The 23,482-nt window shown below is 45.2% G+C and overlaps 1 protein-coding gene across 1 annotated transcript in view; it reads right to left on the reverse strand.

Annotated features, from left to right (window-relative positions):
• Positions 1 to 316: 316 nt before the first annotated feature.
• Positions 317 to 23,482, reverse strand: part of LOC119386875 (PAN2-PAN3 deadenylation complex catalytic subunit PAN2) — a 72,964-nt gene continuing 49,798 nt past the window's right edge. The window contains exons 20-27 of the mRNA XM_049413273.1: positions 22,293 to 22,637; positions 21,007 to 21,097; positions 18,689 to 18,846; positions 15,851 to 15,936; positions 14,997 to 15,054; positions 8,993 to 9,172; positions 7,092 to 7,185; positions 317 to 5,794 (exon numbers count right to left, since the gene is read on the reverse strand). Coding sequence (XP_049269230.1) covers positions 5,619 to 5,794; positions 7,092 to 7,185; positions 8,993 to 9,172; positions 14,997 to 15,054; positions 15,851 to 15,936; positions 18,689 to 18,846; positions 21,007 to 21,097; positions 22,293 to 22,637 — 1,188 coding nt within the window. The 3' untranslated portion in view covers positions 317 to 5,618. The remainder of the gene's footprint in view (positions 5,795 to 7,091; positions 7,186 to 8,992; positions 9,173 to 14,996; positions 15,055 to 15,850; positions 15,937 to 18,688; positions 18,847 to 21,006; positions 21,098 to 22,292; positions 22,638 to 23,482) is intronic.

The following is a 23,482-nucleotide window of genomic DNA, read 5'->3' on the forward strand; positions in this document are numbered from 1 at the left end:
GCAATTTGCTTCTGATGCAACCCACATGCAATGCAGCAATAGCTACAGGCAACATCAGACAACCAGGAACAAGGCTGCAAAGCCCATTGTCTGCTGCTGTTTCATTATGTGCATGGAAGTATCACGGAAAAATTAGCGGCATTTGATGGGCGTTTTTTTCCCTTTTTGCTCTGAGATGTGAAGTAAGCAGTCGCTCCTTGGTTTGCTAATCTGTCCCATACTTTTTGCTTGAGCTGCACAAAGTCAGTGAGCCCAAGCATAGTTTCTCTATACTGCGGGAAAACTAGAGGACATACAAATGCAACAGCACCGGGAATAAAAATAATGAACATCTTTATTATGCGTATGAAAATTACAGACAATGTACATAACATTGGTGAATGATTGATGCAACATCACAGTTCTACAGTAAACACTTGCCCACTGAGATCAGCAACTGAACACAGTAACAATTAACCATGAGGCCAAGAACAATTACAAAAAATTTTTTTGAAGCATTGTAAAAAAACTTCCAAAAAAACGTAAGAGTAAAGCACAACAATATAATTAACCATTTACCTGAGTATATCATCCCAAAGAAAAAAAATGTAGGTTCAGCAAGAAATCTTGAAGAGAATTCAAGAAGGGTACAACATTTATTCCATTCTAACGCACACCTTTTTCCTGGAAAAATTTAGGAAACAATTGTATGCACATTAGATCCAAATATGACTGCTAAACATGCAATTATAACTGGTACAAAAGTTTCTGCAGTCATATCTGCATGTCATTGTATGAGCTGCAGTGGATTTGTGCCCACTACGTAAGTTCAATAGGCAATTTTAGACACTACTGATAGGCTACGGTGGCCTGCAAGGCAATTATCACATGCTCTGGGCAGTCGTAGTGATAAGGCAGTCTTCGACAGCAACAATTTCCCACATCACAGATAAAATAATTTTCCTTTTTCCGAGGGAAAGCCAACTGTCATTAATATTTTTCTTACTATGAGAAACTGGCAAATGCTCAATATAGCATACTGCATTTTTCATAGCTGGCACTGACGATTGGGTGTGCGTTACAATAGAGTAAATACAGTATACTTATTCGTGCTGGAAATGACAATGGTTGGTGTAAAATGTTATGAAGTGTGCCTTCCTCAGTGCCATTCTTTTGCATTTCCTCAGCCATTAAGCAATAACCACTAAAAGAAAAAGAAAGTGCCACTTGCACTAATTGAAACGTATGAACATTGAAACGATGAAATTGAAACAGTGAAATTGAAATGATGAAACGTTGAAACGCTCAAGTAAACTTGAGCGTGTGTTACAGTGGCAGCTTTTGGCCTCAAGTCTAAATTTTTGAGGCTACAGTACGTTCAGCGATTGGCTAAAAGACAATACACTGTTTCCAATTTGCTAATTGTGAGAAAATAGCACTTTAATTAATTTAGCTCGTGTTTTCAACTCAATTACTTGCCACCAGCATGCGTCAATTGAAAAGATTTCAAAAGAAATAAGGAAAAGCAGCTGATGTGGAAAACAATACACTAAGGATGCATCCCAGCTTAATCTGTGAAACCAACTAATATCGAAATGAGAAATACAAGAGAAACATGCTTATGTAACAGCTCTCATTCGGTCATTTTTCAAAGTAGTTCACTATACAAAAATACTCCAGTATAGCTTACACAGAAACTAGCTTAATTAAATCAACATGATCGTCAGGCAGATCAGCCTCGCCTTGTATTTCAAAAAGTACTGTGAAAAACTAAACTTTTTAACACTGAATCTCAGCTAGGCTGTTGTGCCTGCTTCAAAGCAAGTACAGCCAGCACAGGGAAAGAAGCCACAAAAATGTACATAAGCCCTTAATCTCCTGTCTGTCAGACAATGTACAAATGATTTATGCACTAAAAGTCGCAACGTCTCTACCACTGCACAACATGCAAATACACGGCGCGAACTTCTGATCGGATTTCTTGGTGGTGGCTTCGGAGGGCTCAATTTGTGAACAAAAACTGCAACACCGGACTGAAATACTTTCTCCACTACCATTGAACTTTCACCAAAATTCCATCACCGTGAACTATAGCACCTATATTTAGGACATACTAATAAGAGAGGGCAGGAAAACTTCGATGTAACCAATGTGGCACCTATTGCCTGATATATAAATGGAGCGCTGCAATATGAAATCTAATAAATTGTTAACAACAGGGAAAGCAAAGGCCCGCTTATGCTAACATTGGCAGTTCAGCAGAATTTCAAGACTGTAAAAAAAAGTCACACCTCAATAAAACAAGCATAGATATACAACAAGGTAAATCGAAAATGTGTCTTGCCAATATCAACATGTAACAAATACATGCCTGTAATGAATCGTTTGATACAATGAAGGTACTTTTGTGTTGAGTATGGCTTCACTATAAAAAGCCTCAATTGCATGACCCTGTGGCAATAAACATGCTTCAAGGAGCCTTGGTTAATTAAACTGTGCGTGGCAAACTTTTCCTTCTAGATTGTCACACAATACTGCAACAGTTGATCCCATCTTATTGGCACAGTACTGAAGTCTTCAATAGGCTTACAGCATGGATTCTTGGTGTTATGATTATAGTACAAGGTATTCAATAGGTGGCCGTAAGTTCATAACAAGACTATACAATGTGGCATTTAAGTACAAGTTCACTGCACTGCTCGCAGACTGCATTCTCTTCTGCAAAACGATTTGCCAAGCGTTTCGTGCTAGCCACAGATTTCCTCCACGACCTGGCCGTCAGTGAAACTAAGTTCAAGGCCAGCATTTTTCCGTTGCCCTTGCTGCCCAGCACGAACATCTACAAGCACGTTTAAAAAATCACTTCTTGCCATTCTTGACGTGAATATTTCGTGGTTTCTCGTGAGATGTTCCTTTAACCAATGGCAAAAAATTATCCCATCAAGGGAAAGGCTTTCCATATGCCAGAGCGCTTAGCTTATAAAGATGACATAGAATAATGCAGCAGGCTTGCAGGAATTAGACAAAAGTTTACACATTACATACTCACAAATGGTCAACGCATAAAAAAACCCACAAAATGGACATCCGTGCACTTTGAACTGCAGGGGAAGAAATGAATATACCACACTGATAAAAAAGCACGGAATCATACCCCACCCATTCATTATTACTAAACTGCAGTTCAGAAGGCATTTAAGCCAACTAAACCAAGTCATAATGCTGTTAGATCAGTACAAAACTGGTTAAACAGCTACCTAGAGCAGACATGTCACAGCCTTCCACATGAATGGGTGCTTTTCTAAAGGCTCTTTGCCACAACTAATGGACGTGATGTTAATCAGGTCCATTAGTTGCCACTGCCTCGAGTTTTGCAGGTATCCTTATCAATGACCTCAGAATGGTTGCATGCAAGGCAATGTGAAACAGCTGCAAAGACATGAGTAGAGAAATTTACGAGACAATTTCTACTGCTGGCATGGCACAGTAGGCATGTGCGGACACAACAAGACCTATCCCCACCTGCTGTTCACATTGTTGGTAAGCGTCGTGGCAAGCATAGTGTGTAAAAAACTGAAGTAGATATTAAGACTCTGTTAAGCTTTCACAGTGCAACCTATCCAACCGTTTTAATATTGTTATAATCTTTGTCATTGAGTGATACATCACTTTAACATAAAAGTACAAAGGTTCTGCTATCCTCACATCATTCAAGCACATTACAAGTTGCTGCCTGCAACACAGATATCCCACGTGCTTGACCAGGACCCAACTGCAATGGCAGCAACGGACAGGTTTTCGTGTTGCGCGCTATCAGCCCCAACAAATGTGCCCACATCACATCGTGTAGTTTCTCCTAGCGGACAAAGAAGGCGCATAGATTTATGACCAACACTAGTTTGTCGCAAAAATCGTTCACGGCATGCTACAGTGGGGCGTGACCTCTCAGTCGAATTGTCTTCTTTTTTTTTTCTAGGCTGTGCGAAAACTGTCCGCTCCAACCGTTTTCGTTTTGATGGCTACTGATGCGCATGTGTCGCCATTTTCATGTTGCTGTTTTAACATGACATAGGTTGAGTGACAGTGCCATTACGGACACTTAGTTTAACAAACGTGCAAAGAAGTGCCGTTGCAAAGCACGGCTGTGTTCAGACTAATGGGACAAAGCCTTTGGCAATGATGCAGTCTTAATGCAGCTACTTATGCTCACTTTCTGCCACACACACACACAAAAAAAAAAACATTCAACTAAATGATGCCTGTGCCAAATTTCAGCTGCATTCCCAATCGTAGAATGGCGCTGCTAATTATAGTCGACATCCTGTGGTGACATTCAGTGAGGTTAACTATTGTATGCTGCCTTGGCATTTCCAAGGTGCTTCGATATGACGGGTGAGGTGAAGCTATACACATACTTTAAGCATGTTTCTTAAGTCACCAGGCAACTGAGAATGGCCTGCCCATTTTCAACAACTTCAGCAGGCAGCGATGATGGGCTTGCTGCTACCTGGGCCAGATAACACCCCCGAATGCGATAGTGCATTGTTGGCCACTCACATAATGTTTCAGCCACAACTGTCTCAAGTTATTAAATCGATGAACTAGAGGGAAAAGAAAAGGTTTATTTTTCTTGGACAAAAATTATGGCAGTGTGGGGAACAGAGAATTGGGTGGGAATTTCCACTAAACAACTCCACTAACTCAATTCCATTAACAAGTATCTCAGTTGTAGACCTAGTGGACATCAGAGAATAGTAAATGTTGGAAATGAAAACTGTAAGTGCTTAAAGTACGTTCACTTAATGGGGAGAGTGAAATTAGCATCGACTGATATAATGCCACTTCCGAAATTCTATAACTGAATGCTACACTGTTTCTCCTGCATAATTTGGAGAGAGGCAATGTAGGAAAATGATAACTGGAATACCGATGCATAACACTGCAAGTTTGGCAATGACGATCTCTGAACTAGTGCCATTTCAGGGGACCCCCGCAAGAGCACACGCCTTGAGCCCCTGAATGGATTCAATTTCAAAACTGCGAAGCATCTGTGCCAGAAGTTAACTGACAAAAACTGCTTGTTAATATAATAGCTTCTTGCAATTTATAGTTTCTTTTCCGATACTCACTGCTGCCATAAATTTTGTAGAGCAAACATTGATAGTTCATCTACATTTCTGCTTCTGATATATTTTATAACGATTTCAAACAGCGCACTGCTGATTGCAATTAAGCCCGATTGGGATCAAATTTGCAAACAGTGATTAGCTCCCTTCCGAAGCTTGTATAAAGGAGCCAATCACGATCAAGAAATTCGATCCGGATCGGGCCCTATTCCGCCAATCATGAGTGACCGTGTGACACCGGTATTAGGCCCGTTGGAACTGATCAAAGTTAACTTCCTCCCACTCTGCGCTATATCTAATAACTTGAGACAGCAGTCGCTGAAAACCCTCGTACAGGGCCAGCACGATACTGTGCCAAAGCTGCCACATTACCTTGAGGTCATTACCTCCAGGCAGCTCGTTAGGCAACGAAACTGGCAACTGCGGTGTCGTACTCTCTGCCCCCGACCTCCTTCACTGGGAGTCGAGGCTGGGCCAGCAGCCTTCCACTGCGGCCCAGAGGTGGTCGCACTGTCATTCCTCGTCGGCACCGGGAACCTTCCACGAGGACTTGCGGCCAGCCTCGTACATCTCCTTCAGGGACTCGGTGACCCGCCCTTCCCTCTCGAGCTGCTGGTACTTGCGGTACAGTCGCAGCGCCGTCTTCGCATCCTCAATGGAGTCATGCATCTTGGATTGGATCTTCAGTCCTGATAAGCGGGGGTTCGGGAAGGAAGTCTTAAACAGACACTAAAGAACGACACTATAACAGTCGAGAATGGTAGAGCTTCACATCGGAACTATAATTTCATTCTATTGGCATGAAAATAATGGGTGATTAGCAGAGAGAATGAAGCCCAAATTACCTTTTTCTTGAACTCTGTACTGCAATCGCAATGCCGGAACAGCAGCGCAGCATCATGAATGTATTTTCTAGCATTTTGGCAGCTTTACCGCAACAATATTGTTGCAGTGAGCTGTTTGTTACCTCAGAAATAAGTATATAATCCTTTTTTTAGCAGTATGCAATCCAAATGACATAAACAGATGATGTCGATATTGCGATGTCACTGGATGCTGGCACGAGGTCTTCCGTAGTGCGTGACCACGCATTTCATTTTTCTCCCTTTTGTATAGCTTAGCAAACTTCTTTTCCCGATAAGATCAGTGTCTTTGCTATTGCAGAAGCATAACTTACTAATGATGCAATAACTCAAGATTTCTCTTTAGTGTCCTTTTAGGTGCTGTTTCATAACTCTTTAAAGGCCTCGCATATTTTGCATTAGGTAAGCATGCCAGCTGATTGAGTCCCCATGTTCATTCGCATAACAGACGTCTTTGTACTTCTCCACAAATGTGTGGAGAAGTGCAAAAAAGAGTGCACAATGCTCATGAACTGAAACACGACAATTTAGGGCTAAGTATTGCATGTACTTCCTTTTTCACCATCTTCAGTTCGTGTCATATCCGTGTGATTTTGACTCGAACACTTACATCAGAGCCAGCGTTACATTTAGTGGCCAGATTTAGCAACAAGGCGCAGTTATCGTGAGAAAGCATGCATACCAGTCGTTATATTAAATGTTTTGATGTTGCGTTTCAATCCATGAGTACTGTACATATATCTATGTTTTACTAGCGCAAGCTTGGCAATGTGCGCCTTAAGTTGTGATTTATTACCAAGAGTATGTAAATAGTCATTATGTTGGACAAAGCGAGACTAAAGTAAATAGCAGGAAAAGAACACTGACAAGACAAAACAGATGTTGATTCAACACATCTTATCGTGTAACTATCTAAAAATAAAAATCTGATTCAGAAACAGAGAGAAACCAGTAAATAAGAAGAATGCAGACAAAAGAAACAGTAGCTACTTTCTCATTCGTTTGTGCCGACTACTTTTGCAAGTTCTCATTCAGAATAAGCACTTGCCAACCAGACAACCAGGCTAGCCATACTTCAAAGAAAATGAGCGCATAATTCAGCAAAAACTTTCTCTTAACTCACCAAGGAAATGCCAGGCCAGGAAACGCAGAGATACCATTCTCTTGTTTGGCAGTTGAAAAAGAAGCACGGTGTCAATCACTTGGTCAGCAGGCACCTGTTTAAACGTGGAGAAGCAAACGTACATGAAAGGTCAACAAGCAGTAACCGTGTCACACTGCAACACTGCATGGAAGAGCTATTCATGCAGTGACAAATACAAGTTTCCAGCCAGGTTGCAGGAGCTGGAAGTCATCGCATTTACCTTCGGTAACCGAAATCGAAGCCTGAACCCAATATTTTAGCATTGAAAAATTTGTCACTCATGAAAAAAACTGGTACATAAAAATAGTAACAAGCAGGCCTGTGCTAATGTTCGAGCTCTTCGAATATTTGAACGAATATTACAGTGAGAGTTGAAGAAGACGCAAGTTGGTATGGATCCATTAGAAAGTATTAACAGCACATACAAGAAGAGGAAATGGCACAGGAAAAACAGCAGTGTATTTGCCTGTGTTTGTCCTGTCCCATTTTCTATTGTGTGGACTGCTAACACTTTCTAATGAATACTACAGTATTTGAAACGAACGAATCGACGTATTTTACCGCATGTAACCCGCCTGTAAAAGTGGTTTCACTGCATCGTGAGGCCGCTACGCCGTGAAACCACCCATGCAGGTGAAATCCGCACAGCCCCAAAGCCACACTTCAATGTTAAAGTGTGCATATCAACTACATTCTAATTAACTCTTTTTAAGAGTTTATAAGCGTGTTACACAGGCTTACATGGGCTAAGTATGGTGTATTTTAAAATCTGGTGTATTTTACCGCCTGTAACTTGCAACTTGCTACTACTGACACCCTGCTACTATTCAAGTTCGCTTCGAAATTATTCTAAACCAATTGCCATTCGCTTCGACTTAACTTTGAACCAAGAAAGTTATAATCACACAAGCCTAGTAAGAACCATTACACCAACCATTATTTGAAATGTCCTCCTTCATTAGTCACTTCACATTCAGTCCAGTACACAGCACTCACCTTTTAGGCTAGAAATGTGTTTTTACCCTGACTGAACAGCACAAGCATGTGTACAAAAAGGACATAAGCACGTGTTTCAAGTGCTTGAATGCAGAACTAATGAAAATGAACAATACAGCACTGCTGCTATAGAAATTGTACAGATATACTCGAAGACAGTTTGCATCATCATTGTTGTGCTGTCACGGTGTTGATGCTACATGTGCAGCTCTTGCACGAAGGGCTAAGGTCTTTAGAAACACGCAATGGACCTGGCTGCAAAAACAACGAAGCCGAGCAGATGTACTGTCACGATATCACATTCTGTAGCATAGCTGCTGCACCGTTCTGCTTCCACTGCTGGTGTTAGTCCTGTGCACACACCGCGCTGTGCTGCAAGCACCTCATTTGAGCAGAACTGACAACAAACATCCCACATAAAAACTATCCAATTCTTTCTTTCAGTGGCAACAAATATCTACAAAATTTTCCGTTGGCCTTATCTCATTCGCTATCGATGTATGCCATCTGTAATGCTGCTGGTGGGTTTCCTTAACACATCTGTTTTGAAAGATAGCTGCTAGGGTGCTGTTCACGCTTAACTCGTGTGCTGTATCTTGCCAACATGTTACCCCAAAATATCATCGAACACTGCATCAAAAGCTACAGCAAAATGCTAAACCTGTGGTTTTCATGTATTTCCTTCAGTCAAAACTGACCATTTCATGAATAAGTGACTAGGTCCTACAGTAAGTGACAATGAAGACAGATCCGCCATGTTTCCTTCCTAATAAGCAATCTATACAAAAACTAACATGTGCACCAAGCTCAGAGGGACGAGGTAGAGGGAAAGACGAGGAAAGAAATACTCAGATTTCATAACATGACTATGGTATGATACTTACGACAAGGTTGATGACTCTAAAGTCGTTCTTGAGGCCGTGGCCCACAAAGATAACTCCTTCGTCCACGAGGTAGCGAAGTTTGCGGTAAGTAGCCTTAAGTGTGGTCAGATGCTTGGACGAGATGGTAACATCCAGGTCACCAGGCTGGATGCCCGAGAACTGGGTCAGGTAGTCCACCACCTGGAAACACATTACAGAGCAAAGAACAATGAGGTGTGAAAGAAGAAAAAATGGTAATACAGACAGCAGTGTACGCAGTGATGGTCAAAGATGAAGACAACGGGACATGCTTGCTCGCCTGCTTTGACACAGCTCCTCATGGACTTGTTTAGACATACTACTGCACCACTGCGTTAAGTCATGCTAGGTGTAAGGTCCGGCGTGTCGAGAACGGGGGGGATAGTTGTGTCTTTTCCCCAGAAGGCGGCTTCCAAGGAGCCAGCCTCGGAGTCGAGGCTCGGAGCGCAGCGACGCTCGGTTCGAGTGTAGGAAGCGCGGGGACAAAAGAACACTTGCCAGCTGCCCATAACCGTTCGAACAAAAAGACGCGCCCTATTGACCGTCGGTTTAACGACCAACGCAGCGGCCCGCAGCCCGCGGGGGGTCCGGGAAGCAGTGCGAAGGGAGCCAAGACTGGGACGTCAATAAATCTCGCATAGGATCCGTGAACGCCTGTCGACAGAGACGAGATGTCGCCGAGTACGGTGCACGTGGCCCAGTAAATCTCGCAAAGTGTCTGTTAAAAGCCTGTCAACGGATACGAGAGGTTTCCGAGGAGGGATGGCATGGCTCGGCTAGTTAACCGGCCGCACAGTGTATGAACACGAGCAGGGTAACTGAACGGCGCCACCATCGTGTATGTTTCTTTAGTGCACTTCTGAGAATGTCGTTTGCCGGACGTCTTCCACGTCTCTCTCTCAGGCAGGGGGCTCAAAAGGCTTCAGAGAGAGAGGGGGGAGGCCTCCGGCTGACCAATTTACATTTGACCCAATAAGCGGTCCGAGTGATTTTGATTTGCCGTGGGGAAAACTGGGAGGAGCAATGTTGGGTTAAAACCTGGCTCCCGGCTCCTCACGAGGGTTCTTGTCGCAGGAGTGGTGCTATGCACTTGTCGGCTCTGCCGAGTTATATTGCGAAAGTTCCAATGTACATAGCTGCCATGTAACCTTGTATATACCCTGTATATAAATATCGAGTTGTTTTGCTTTAAGAAAAGGAGTTGTCTCCATTCTTGAGAGTTAGCAGCAACCACGATGAGGCAAGGCAGCTACGGCCAACCTTCCACTCCCTTCTGCAACTGACAGCGGCTACGCCGCTGAGAGAGCTCTGCTCTGGAATCAAGAGGGAGTGGGGAGAAGGTGTGGGAATTTACTGGCGCAGTCGAGACAGGATCGAGACAACGACGACAAGGGACTCTCTGCGTACCAAGGAGATCGTCGCGCTGCGGAGGAGACGCAGGAAGAAGGCCAAGACGGTAAGCGTCAGGCTGAAGCAACGAGGAAGCAAGCCACCGAACCAAAGGAGGCGGCGGTCCGGTAACCATCGACCCAAGTAGGCGGTCCGGCGACATCTCAGGCGACGGCGAGGGTCTGGCGACGGGCAAGGCGTGACAACAGCGAGCGGCGCCTTCACAAGTGGTGAGTCCTCTGGCGTTTTTTCACCTCAGTGGTACCGCTGCCTGTAATTTTGTGTGTTATGGACACGAGGTTCGCTCATTTGAACCCCGACAGGCGTTCGCCAGCGATGAGGCGTGGGTCAGGGTCGGAGGACGAGGGTGTCCAAGGAAACCCACAAGTGGTTGTCGCGCCGGAGAGCCAGGGAAGTGAGCGTTTTGGAGAACTCACGCCAGAGCGCAGGCTGGAGGAGTTGCGGGCTGAGATGGAGAAACTATCGCAAGTCATCAGCGGTAGCGCTCGATACAGCGAGCTCGCGTCCGGCAGGCAGGATCGATGTGGTGAACTGAGGCGCTATTCTAAGGTCCTCACCGGGGTGTTACCCAAATTTCCGACAGAAGCTGAGGCACCGGTGTGGTTTGAGTCGGTCGAGAGCGCCCTAGAAGCTTACGAGGTGCCGAGGGAGTTTTGGGGACAGCTTGTTTTCCCGTTAGTGGCGGAAAAAGTTCAGTTTTTGTCCACACGACTTAGCCCGGCAGAGCACAGAAACTATCAGAAAGTCAAGCAGACAGTTCTTGACGAACTTAAACTGTCGGCAGGTGAATACCTCAAAAGGTTCTTGGGGTCAGGAAAGCGGGCAAACGAAGGCTGGAGACCATTTGCAACGCGCCTTGAGAGCTACCTGCACTTTTACCTTGACGCGAGGGGCGTCTCGACGTTCGAACGGTTAGTAGAGTTGTTGGTCGCTGACCAATTAAAGAGAAATCTGTCAGAGGAGGCACTGAGGTACGTGACACTCCAAGAAGGTAGGCAGTGGGTTAATGCGCCGGAGCTAGCCGCGTCGCTGCGCACGTTCGAAGAAGCGCAGGGGATGAACAGCGCGGCGAAGCAGAAGGTGTCGGAGTCGCAGAGCGCGGGCGTTTCCAAGCTGGACACACAGCGAAGTTCGCGTGGCGGTGCGAGAAGTCCAGGCGCGGAGACGAAGCCTAAGCTTAGGGGCTGTTACGCGTGCGGTGCTGCGGGGCACCAGAAGTGGAATTGCCCGATGCGACAGCCACAAACACCGGATGTTTCGGGTGCCAAGAGCGAAAGCTTGGCCGCACGGGTGTTGGTGGGAGAGCCGGTGGCCGCCCACAGTGAGCTTGTTCCCGTGTCACTCGACTGCAAGGATTTGCGTATCGGAGCAGTCCTGGACACGGGGGCGGAGATTACTGTGTTGCGGGAGAGCGCGATCCCACCTGAGATGGTGCAGCCACACGGAACAATTAGCTTAACATCTGCGTTCGGCGAGAAAGTGCAGGCAAAGCTCGCGGTGGTTCCGTTAGCGATGTTCAGTGAATGCGGCGTTTGCGCTGACGTGAAGGGAACGGTCCCCGTGCTTTGCGCGCTGACTGACCATTTGACAGCACGAGCCGATTGTCTGCTGTCAGAAAAAGCGTGGAAATCGCTTAAGGGGGAGTGCGCTTCAGAGAGGACATCGAAAGGCGCAGAGCAAATAGACGACACACAGCTGACGCCCGTTAGCGGCCCGTTGCCCACAGGGAAAGTACGGAAGCTAGATGTCGAGAGCCCTGTCTTGAAAGCTCAGGGGGAAATCGCGACAATGGAGGGGGTAGTCACCCAGGCAGTCGTGAGGAGCGGGGACGACGAGGGCCCTCAGGGTAGCCGCGCGTCGCCCGGTGAAACACAAGCGGCGGGCAAGAAAGAGACAAGCGCGTCGGAGGGATTCCGCGAAAAAGAGCAGGCCGCCTCAACGCTGCAGATAACCGGGGCGGGGCAGGACGGCATTGTTGAGCGACCCCGCGAGCGCTCGTGTTTTGTGCGGGTGCCAATAGGGCCCCGAAATCTAGTGCAAGTGAGTAAGTTGCGCCCGCGTTGCCCGAGAAGCGAATTAAAAGGCGTATTCTTCGAGGAGGGAGATGCGGCTAGCGGTGTAGCATGTGCGCCGATGCCGGCAACCGCGCAGGTCGGAAAACGGAAGCGCGGCCAAGCCAGCGAGGTTTTTGGGAGGCACGGGGGACCGCTCGGCGGTGAACCCAACGTGACTTCAGTGAGACAGCGTGAAGATATTGTGAGGGCGGGTTTTACCCGAAAAACCAAGTTACTGGAAAGGGGAGACGACAGGGCTAGGCCAGCTTCTCGAGTTGGGGGAGTGCAGTGTGACGCGTCCGTCAGTATGCGACTTGGGGCGCGTTGTAGGTCCCAGTTGTCATGCACCTGACCCTGAGAAACGTGCGGTGAGCAATGTTTTGAGTTCGCCGGCCACAGAAATGGAGCCCCGGGACGTACTAGGTTTGTGTGGACACTACCTAAGCTACGGGCAAAATTACGCGGAAGTAGCTAGGCCGCCCACTGAACTAACGGGAGGACGAGTTCCGAACCGAATTCTAGGTTTCGCAGGGGCTGAGAGGGTGTCTCGACGGCACGAGGCCGCACTGTGTGAGGCAGCACCATGGATAAGATCAGATCTCGAAAAGCCATATTGGCTCTTCAGAAACGTGTTTGCAGCCGCCACTGAGGCCTGCCTGTCGCAACGCGCGGAGAACAGCGCTGAGACGTCGGTCGCGTTTGAGCGTCACGGGTTTTCTCCAACGCAAGCCCGCGAGACCTTTGCAGTCAGCTGGGATCCGAGGGTTCAGTCTCTGGCTCTTCGACGCATAGATGACCGTGGCCTCTGGCCGCCACCCACTATCATCCCTGACGCGAACACACTGTCAAGGGCACCTAAGGGGCGCTGGGGATATGGCAGCGGCGCTTCAGGGGCTGATAAGACGCGAGAGGACTAGGCACGTGGTGGACACTTAAGAGTGACGTGCGCGAACTCTGAGACATTTGATCAACGCTATGTGTTGAAGTGTGTGTGTTTCAGTGAAGTGGGTTCTCTTTGTTTTGTGACTTTCCAAGCATTCGCAAGTTTTCTTGTTGTGTGATGTGCTTGTGTTCTTTGGATTTACTTGTGTATTCAGTGACCTCGGGTCATTTTTGGTTTGTTTGTTTTGTGATGATGGCGTCCGTCCCGCACAGCTTAGAAGGAGCAGCCGATGGGATACTGTGCGTGTCGCGGAAACGCCTCTGGCGTTCAGAGAACCGCGAAGTGCGGCCGCGGGCTCGGGTGACGTTTTAGCGCCGTCCCTTTTTTTTTGTGTTATTCACGTAGCTACATTGGAGCGCGTACGTGAATCTTAGGAAGGGCGTGTAAGGTCCGGCGTGTCGAGAACGGGGGGGATAGTTGTGTCTTTTCCCCAGAAGGCGGCTTCCAAGGAGCCAGCCTCGGAGTCGAGGCTCGGAGCGCAGCGACGCTCGGTTCGAGTGTAGGAAGCGCGGGGACAAAAGAACACTTGCCAGCTGCCCATAACCGTTCGAACAAAAAGACGCGCCCTATTGACCGTCGGTTTAACGACCAACGCAGCGGCCCGCAGCCCGCGGGGGGTCCGGGAAGCAGTGCGAAGGGAGCCAAGACTGGGACGTCAATAAATCTCGCATAGGATCCGTGAACGCCTGTCGACAGAGACGAGATGTCGCCGAGTACGGTGCACGTGGCCCAGTAAATCTCGCAAAGTGTCTGTTAAAAGCCTGTCAACGGATACGAGAGGTTTCCGAGGAGGGATGGCATGGCTCGGCTAGTTAACCGGCCGCACAGTGTATGAACACGAGCAGGGTAACTGAACGGCGCCACCATCGTGTATGTTTCTTTAGTGCACTTCTGAGAATGTCGTTTGCCGGACGTCTTCCACGTCTCTCTCTCAGGCAGGGGGCTCAAAAGGCTTCAGAGAGAGAGGGGGGAGGCCTCCGGCTGACCAATTTACATTTGACCCAATAAGCGGTCCGAGTGATTTTGATTTGCCGTGGGGAAAACTGGGAGGAGCAATGTTGGGGTTAAAACCTGGCTCCCGGCTCCTCACGAGGGTTCTTGTCGCAGGAGTGGTGCTATGCACTTGTCGGCTCTGCCGAGTTATATTGCGAAAGTTCCAATGTACATAGCTGCCATGTAACCTTGTATATACCCTGTATATAAATATCGAGTTGTTTTGCTTTAAGAAAAGGAGTTGTCTCCATTCTTGAGAGTTAGCAGCAACCACGATGAGGCAAGGCAGCTACGGCCAACCTTCCACTCCCTTCTGCAACTGACAGCGGCTACGCCGCTGAGAGAGCTCTGCTCTGGAATCAAGAGGGAGTGGGGAGAAGGTTTGGGAATTTACTCTAGGCATATTGGAATGATGACTATCATACTTTTCTAGTGAATATGCTACATAATGTCGTTTTAATATACAAATACGCATGCATTTTGAGGCAATATGCCACACAAGCACGACGTTATCACGTTTGTTATCCATTGACTTACCTGTCAACTTAACAGCATCAACAAAGAAAATGAGCAATGCTTTACTTACCTGTTCTTGAGTTGCAATGTAGTCGTCAATAAATGGAATTCCTTCAAGGGGCCCTTGCCTGGAAAATGGAAGAAAGTGAATGGATTATGATGAGAACTAAAAAGACAATTTCGTGTTCGAGCATTGATGTCGCTACATATATGCTCTCGACATCTTCAGGACATTGTCCATATTAATTGTGGCTGCCACTAAGAATTCGAGCTCTATTTCCTTGAAAGGGGGAGCTGAGACAAAAAAAAATTTCAAGGGTTCTGGCCTTCTGTGGCATGACAAATGAAGCAGAGGACAAAATAATTAAAGTTTTAAAAGTGCATAGAAGTAATAAGTATCACATACATGCATACATAATTAAATTGTATAGAAAAGAAGAATATATATATGCCACAACACATAATAAATTAGTAAGAATTTCAAAATTTCGCTCAAAAACATAACACATGTTTGCACTAGCTGCTTTATATCACAGCCAAAGCAAGCTAGAGAGTTCCAGCTCTAGCTGGGAACTACAGCGACAAGCTAGAGCTATGGCCTTTCTAATGTGGCAACCAAGAAAGGCAATGAAAAACCATTATCCATATGTGCAATGACTTATTACTCAAATAACCATTACGTATTACACTGACTATGATAATATTTAAGAATGAATTAATAGCGGATGGTTTATACTTGTCTGCTAATAAGGCACCAAGTGTTACGGATACATCAATTGTAGATGGCATAAATATTGCATGCTCCCACCGTACGACAGAGAGTGAGGTACCGAGAAACAGCATTTTCTGCGTATGGCTATCCCCTTTAGAGCATAGCAATGTTCATGTAGAAAGAAAAATAAATAAGCGTATTGAATCCCATACCCTCGAATGCAGGAGATCCTGGCGACGGACATGTGGGATGGACGAATGGTAGACCTTGTTCCATCACTCCGTATCTCTGCTTCTTCCTGAAAACAACATTATACATAAAGGAACATCAGCGCTAACTCAGGACATGATTGCCTATTGAGTCTCACACTTTGAGCCACCTCGAAAATATGATAAACTTGTCTGTCTCCTGGACATCACAACTATTTGGCGGAATTGTAGAAATAGTGCACCAGAACAAGACGTCTGACTCATTCATGATCTGAAACCTCCATGCCAGTCATGGCATGGAGGTTTCTCGTGCATGCTCGTGCCAGTTGAGGTACTTTACTGTCTTCTGAATTTCTTGCGTTCCTTTCAGCATTCCTCTTTCCATCAGGCTTGAGGCTGAACTGTAGGCACTCTAATGACAAATGTGACCACAGTCGTTAGGCTACATCCAGCATACGGGAAAGGTGTGTAAAAGATAATAAATAACTAGGGGTGTGCGAATATTCGAAATTTCGAATATTTTTCGAATAGTGTTTGCTATTCGATTCGATTCGCACTGAAATTTTACTATTCGAACTATTCGAACTTCCCAAAGACAAATGCAGTCAACGTCCGATTGAAAGTGACCCCTTCAGATTTTCAATATGCTTCGCCTCATTACACTCTCGTATTGCGGCAAAGCTGCCTTTCAAGGTCCGTTACGGTCGAACTTGGCCAAGAGACAGTCAACGTCCGTTTGGAAGTGGTCCCTAGATTTTCAATATGCTTCACCTCATCACACCCCCGTATTGCGGCAAAGCTGCCTTTCAAGCTCCGCTACGGTCGCAAATGTATTAACTCAAGAAAACGCTGGTTTCAATATGGCGATGAAAGATGTGGCAGAGTTGGGGGCTCAATTAAAGCTGTTTTGGACCTGAAAGGAAGTCCGAAAAATCGGATGCCGAAGCTTTTTAGCATCCAAAATTTCAGATGTTCTTATATATCGACGTCTACGAGGCACATTTGGAACTTCTGACTTGAAGGGAGCACACCCTTGTCCGCCACATCAGTTGGGCTTCCACAGCAGTTGAAAGAGGAGGAGAGGCTGAGGAAATGGCATCTTTGCCTATCACGTGTAAAGTGTTGTCGGCAACACTTTGGTTGCACCAAATCATGTACATAAATACAATTCGGCCTCTACATTGCCTCACTCTTGATAAGAAAGACAACTATGAAATATGACCCCACCAGCGCTTCATCAACCTAGCGAAAAGAAACACTTTCATGTTGCGATCTCACAAGAACATACTTAGGGATTCTCTGCAACTTTTTCTGTAATTTCACTTCGAATTATTCGAAAAATGTTTGAGAAATATTCGAAAATTATTTGAAATTATTCGATTCGATTCGCACTCAATCTTTATTATTCGAATTCGCTTCGCACCCAAAATTTTGCTATTCGCACAGCTCTATAAATAACAAAATTCTGGGGTTTCACATCCCAAAACAATGACCGGATTATTGTGTGTGACGTTGCGGGAGGAAATAGATTAAGTTTGACCACCTGGGAGCTTTCTACACATTCCCAATGCATGGCACTAAACTGTGTTTGCTTTCTGCTCCCACCAATACATGACAACCGTGGCTCCGATTGAACTCATTAACTTCTTGCTAAGTAGCTCTATGCCACCGTCACTAAGTTTCCACATTGGGCATGCGTGAAAGAAGTTGTACAGTCTATAATTATTAAAAAATAGCTGTATTCTGCGAATTAATGTTCAGGTACACTGAATTCCATTGTTTCTTGGGGGGAAATACAGCCTACTGCCAAGGATGATTCAGCATGCAGTACGCTTGTAAAGCACTCAAAACTATAAAATTCCTGTTGCACTGTGAGATTAGTACGTTCTTGCTCTGTCCCCCCAGCAAGAAATATTCCAAACTTCATTGCTGGAATCAGCAACATTCCATTGGTTGATGACAGAGGTGGTATGCCAACAGTCACCCCCCAGTGATGACTGCTCAACATGACTAACATGGGTAGCGTGTGCCTATGCATGATCATTGATGACAAGTGGACGTCAAGATTCTACACTGAAAGATAATATGACATTGTTTTAACACAATAGCGTTAAAGAGCTCGTTTCGCATAAATTCCAGTGGTAGCATCGGTGTTGGTGTCGGTATCGTTGGTTGTGAGCGAAAAATCAGCATTGTCCGTGAGCGAAAATTCGAAACAGATGCAAATAAATAAATAATATAAAAACTTGGGTTCGAGTGGGAATCGAACGCAGGCCTTCTGCGTGGCAAGCCGGCATTCTACCACACAGCCCCGCCATTGCTTGAAACTGCTTCGGAAAAAAAAACCTATATGAATGTCATGTAGTGGGAGGAGTCTCCTTAATGTATGTAATGTTGCGTGGCAGAAGTGTAGAATCGCGTCAGACGTCAAAACATGAGAATTGCACAGTGAGTGAGGGGTTTAAAGGCCCACCCATCACAAAGCACTCAGACATATTTAATCATCTTCATCAGCAAAAGCATCAAGAAAGTGAGCAGCTGCGTAGGTTTGCATCTTATAAACACGTAGTCGCAACTGTATTTGCATTAGGCATTTTAGGACAGTTTTAAATCGCCAATGTTACTCGCACAGACATTTCTTTTCTTGCGGCATGGCTGAGGTGTCCGTCGAGAAGCGAAGCAAGGTTACCGATTGAGAAGGTGACAGGCTGCCCTATCGCGTCTACTCTTGAAGCGAAGCTCAAGCATCCTCCAACTTCAAGCGTAATGGTCTATGCGCAGCAGCTCTTATAAGCATGCTGCATAGTTATTCAAAACCTAGAGACAGCTCACAATGCTCACTTGGTTTAGGGTGACGAACTCTGCATCCATGGCAACAATGTCGCCCTGTTTCAGTATCTCACTCGGTGAAAGCGGAGTGAAGGTGACGTGACGCCGACCACCATTCGCCGCTAAAGAGATGTCTTGCTGGAACACTTCTGCTGACACAGCTGCCTTCACTGCAAGCATTTCAAAGCAATGAAAGAAATTATTTTGATTTCTATACACCATTCCCTTTAATTCATCGCATTGCGCTATTACCGCATACGAAGAGTTACAACACAGATCTCAACTTAATCCGCAGGTGTATTTGTGTACCTGCAAGTCTAAAAGGTTTGTCAATTACAATTTTTATTGAAGCAGGCTGTTGGAAACACTGGAGGTCACCTATTATGTCAGCTGGCAGTGAATTCATAAAACTGCTTGTTGTCACCTTGCTTGTTTTTTCACTGAGCTCACCATTCAAATCGATTTGGAAGCTTATGCACGCAGCAAGAGTTCCCCAATTCACACTCCCATAATGCAGTTTTTGGAACAACTTCAAATAGTGAAAACTTTCATAAAATTGAAAATCAATTCCAGCTCTGCTCCACAAGGTGAGTAGCAGTGCTGTCACAAGGCCAAAGTGGCCACGGCTCCATAATAAATAGGCTTGTGCGAATAGCAAATTTTAGGTTCGAAGCAAATTCGAAGCGAATAGTGATTTTGGTCGAATAATTTCGAATCGAATAGTATATGTCACATATTATAAAGAAAAATGACCGTATTTGTCATGACCCAACCAACCGGCACAATGTTTTAAAATTGTAACAAGGCATGTGCAAACGTCATTCTTTTTGGTTCAAAGGAAGTGGAAGCAACCTTGAATAGTAGCAGGATTTGGCTTTCAGTAGAATGCAGGTGATAACCTGTAAAATATGTGACGCTTTAAAATTTACTATACTTGGAGCATATAAGCTAATATAACAGGCTTTTAAACTTAAAAAATGAATCGATGTGAGGGTAATCTGTTCATTTAACCTTGAAAGGGGGCTTCGCGGCAGTGCGGATTCTTCCTGGAAAGGTGCATTCACGGCATAGCACTCCTCCACTGCAGTGAAACCACCTTTACAGGGGGGTTACATGCAGACTAATATACACCTATTCGTTCATTTCGAATACTTCGAAATTTCCAATAATTTAAATTCGAATCGAAGCGAATTCGAATACTGTAATATTCGTTCGAATATTCGAAGGGCTCGAATATTCGCACAAGCCTAATAATAAGGTTCTTCAACAACGCCCAAGTTGTAAGAACATAACTAAGCACTCACAGTACCTAAAGTCACTAAAGAAGACACATGTTTTGTGAGTGAATGTTCATCATATTAATTGCTGAGAAGCCTAATTAAAATGCAATACTTACTTTAATTGACAGGCAGCTCTGCCCTACACAAGGTAGAGACAGGTAAGTTAAAGGGACACTAAAGAGCAAAACGATTTTTCTCGCATTAGTAAAGTAGTCTTCCACGATACTAAAAACACCACGCTTTCTGTGTGAAGACGCTTAATAAGCGAGAAAACGTGCAAAAAGGCGACGCCACCTTGGAATTCCCGCACCATTTGCCGTGACGTTACATATTTTTGATGGCACCTGCTTGGGCCTACGCAGTTCCTAATCGGTTAAATCGAAGTACATTGTCCTCTGAGGGGGCCAGAGACTTGACATAACGAGTTTGTGGAAATTTCGTCGAGCCAGTGGAGCCAAAATATGTTAAATGCTCTTTGAAGTCTTTTACATCACGAATTACAAAGTTCGGAGCGAAATTTAAAAATGAAACTTTGAACTTGGTTTTCTCCTCTAATAATAAACCTATGGTGGTGAAATAAACTACACAAGAGTTCTCCGAGCACACTTTATCAATCTAAACCAATTCATTGTTTCTCATTAGTGTCCCTTTAAGGTTTGTCTCTGAATACAGTCAAACTTTGATACAAAAAATCTGAACATAACAAAACAAACAAAAGACATAGTTGTCCATGCTTCGTTTTAATGAGCATTATGCTGCTATAATGAAACAGGTAATGCAAGCTATGAGACAGTATTTGTTATAGCGAAGTGAATATATGCTTGCTTACGGCATAATATGTGTATTTCTAGTTGAAAATATGTGAAATGCTTGGCATGAGCAATTTGAAATGCCATGCTTTATACATGCGTGCACGTTTTGGCCAGCAGACTGGCTTGGTTGGGACACTGGCCCTGCACCTAAACTGAACTACACTGACTTGAAACGCAATACTTAGAATAATCAGTGCCACAGACAAGTCCAAGAATGTGCACAGCTAATTTTGCACACCTGTTGGTGGAGGCTTGTTGGAGATGTCAGCCACTGTGTAGTGCAGGACACAGGGTAGCTTCCAGTCCAGGGGAAGCCACACCGCTTCTTCCTAGGGAAAGTACAAAGGCAAAGCGTGTTGAAAGAAACACTGTTATGCTTCACACGACTGACTGTGATAATCAGAATATGCACTGAGATATTTGCTAGCTACAAAGCTAAGATGCCAGCAATTCAGGCTTGCAAAGCCATCGATAGTTATTATGAGCATTAAAGGTTAATCAAGCTGACTGGATGACTTAAGATTGGTAGGTATGCAGCACTGACTTGTGAAGAAGGTCAAAATAATAGCCAAATCTATTTCAAAAGTAGTCTAAGGCAAATAGAATGTTTTATTCAAAGAACTCATATGAAGAAAGAACACGCTTGTTTAAATTAAATACATATTCGCATGTTTTGCGATATGTTGGCCCGAAGTACATTCCTCTAGCCAGTTACTCAGCACTGTGGCAAGTGGAAGAACAAGACAGGTGACAATGATGACAAAGTGAAGAGGCAACGCATATAATGGGCATGTCTAATCATAACCTACAACCCAGAACCATGCTTTTTAAATTTAAATGAAGGCCTGGATGGCCCCAAAGCTAGATTTACAGCCATATCAGGCCCGTAGCCAGGGGGGAAGTGCCCTAAGCCCCCCCTCCCCACATACAATTTTGATGGAGGGCGTGTTTTACTGAAAATAAATAATGAAAATAGGTGTTTTTCTCAAATAGTCAAGGTTTTCAGCAAGTGTGCCCCCCCTCCTAAAAAAAAAACATTCCTGGCAACGGGCCTGAGTCACATCAAGGGCCCGGTATATGTAAGGTTCTCCGTCAAGAGTTGGTTGTCAAGATGGGCAAGAGTATTAGCCAAGCTCTGTGTGCTCAACATGTGAACTACCCTGTCCAAAGCCAGCTCTAGAGAAAAGTAAGGGAATCAGCCAAGCTTTCTTGATATTATTAGACAAGCTCTGTGTGCTCAACATGTGAACTACCCTGTCCAAAGCCAGCTCTAGAGAAAAGTAAGGGAATCAGCCAAGCTTTCTTGATATTCTACTTGCTGAGCGCCATCACACAGTACTACACGGTTCGATAACCTGTGTACGGCAGGTTTCTTGAGTTTTGAAACTAAACATGTCCAGCTACATAGCCATGGGAACAATAATGCTTTTCATTGAAAATTGAGGTCCCTCTGTGTTATGCACTGTATATCAGTAGTAGTGCTTCAGTGTTCGATAACAAAGAATGAGAAGGTGAACAGCTCACGGGAGAAATGGGCACGATGGTGAAGTCGTTGAAGAGGTACCACTGGGTGGCCGGTCCCCCCTGGTGATGGATGTGGTACGAGGGCCCCACCCGGATGCAGCTCACAATGTTGGTGCGGCTGTTGTTTACCACGGACACCACTGATGTCAGCTCATACAGAACTGCTTTGGCTTCTTCCTCTTCCCTCTGCACATCAACTTCATCCTCCTTCATCTCAGAGTCATCTCCTTCGTTGCCGTTACCAGCTTGTCCTTCCTTCCCTGCACTGGGCTTTTTGTCTTTCCCAACAATGCTGTCATCTTTTCCGGTGTCCGAGCTTGTGTCTTGGGATGTGGAGGCTTCGGTCTGCATCTGCCAAAGACAACCAAAATCATCTCAGCTTGTTACTACAAAACCTAAGTAACTTCGGAAGAATTTGTTTCCTGTTTATTGTTTATTGAAAAACATATTTGCCCCTGAAAAGATGAAGCACAGACTAGAACATGTCATTTTTTTTTCCTGCCTGCATTTCATCTTTCCACTGGTATATGCCTGTTCCAGAGAACTTAACAGAATCCAGGGGTGAGACAGCTGCGCATATTGGACATTTTTTATACAACTTCGTTTTCCTGCGCCAAGCTGCTCCAAAAGCATAAAAATCGCAAAAATTACGCAGAACTGCTCCAAAACAGCCTCAAAAGCAAGAATTTTGATGCCCATGTCAGCTTTAGTGGGGAAAAAAGGCTGAGTTGACAACAAGATTTTCCAAGCAGCGCCAGGAATACCAAAAAAATGTGTTCGCAGAACCCACAGACGCGCCTAAGTGTGTTTCTTCTATGCACCTTTCTAATGAAGGCTCCCATGGTGCCGCCATAATCTCCTCTAGACTGTTGTCAATATGCGTGTACCCGCAAAAACGTGCTGCCGTGTCCCAATCATGCTGCTTCTACTCACTAGGTTGTGTGTTCTGGCGCTTCGTGAAAACTACCGAGTGGCATGCGTAGCGGCGTTGTCTCTCAGGTTTGTTGTGCGTAGCGTGTTCCTCTGGTTTCTGTGGTTTTCACATCAGCGCTGCTGCATGTGGTCAACTACACGCGCGTTTGCCGTCGGTGAGCACCTTGTGGCGCCAACGTGGTGTCAACTAGCTTCTTGCATGCGACGCGTCTCCGCGATGCTCTAGCACATGGGTTCTCAAACTTGGTTCTGTGAAG

Source organism: Rhipicephalus sanguineus, chromosome 3 (assembly GCF_013339695.2).
Source record: "Rhipicephalus sanguineus isolate Rsan-2018 chromosome 3, BIME_Rsan_1.4, whole genome shotgun sequence".
NCBI lineage: Eukaryota > Metazoa > Arthropoda > Arachnida > Ixodida > Ixodidae > Rhipicephalus > Rhipicephalus sanguineus.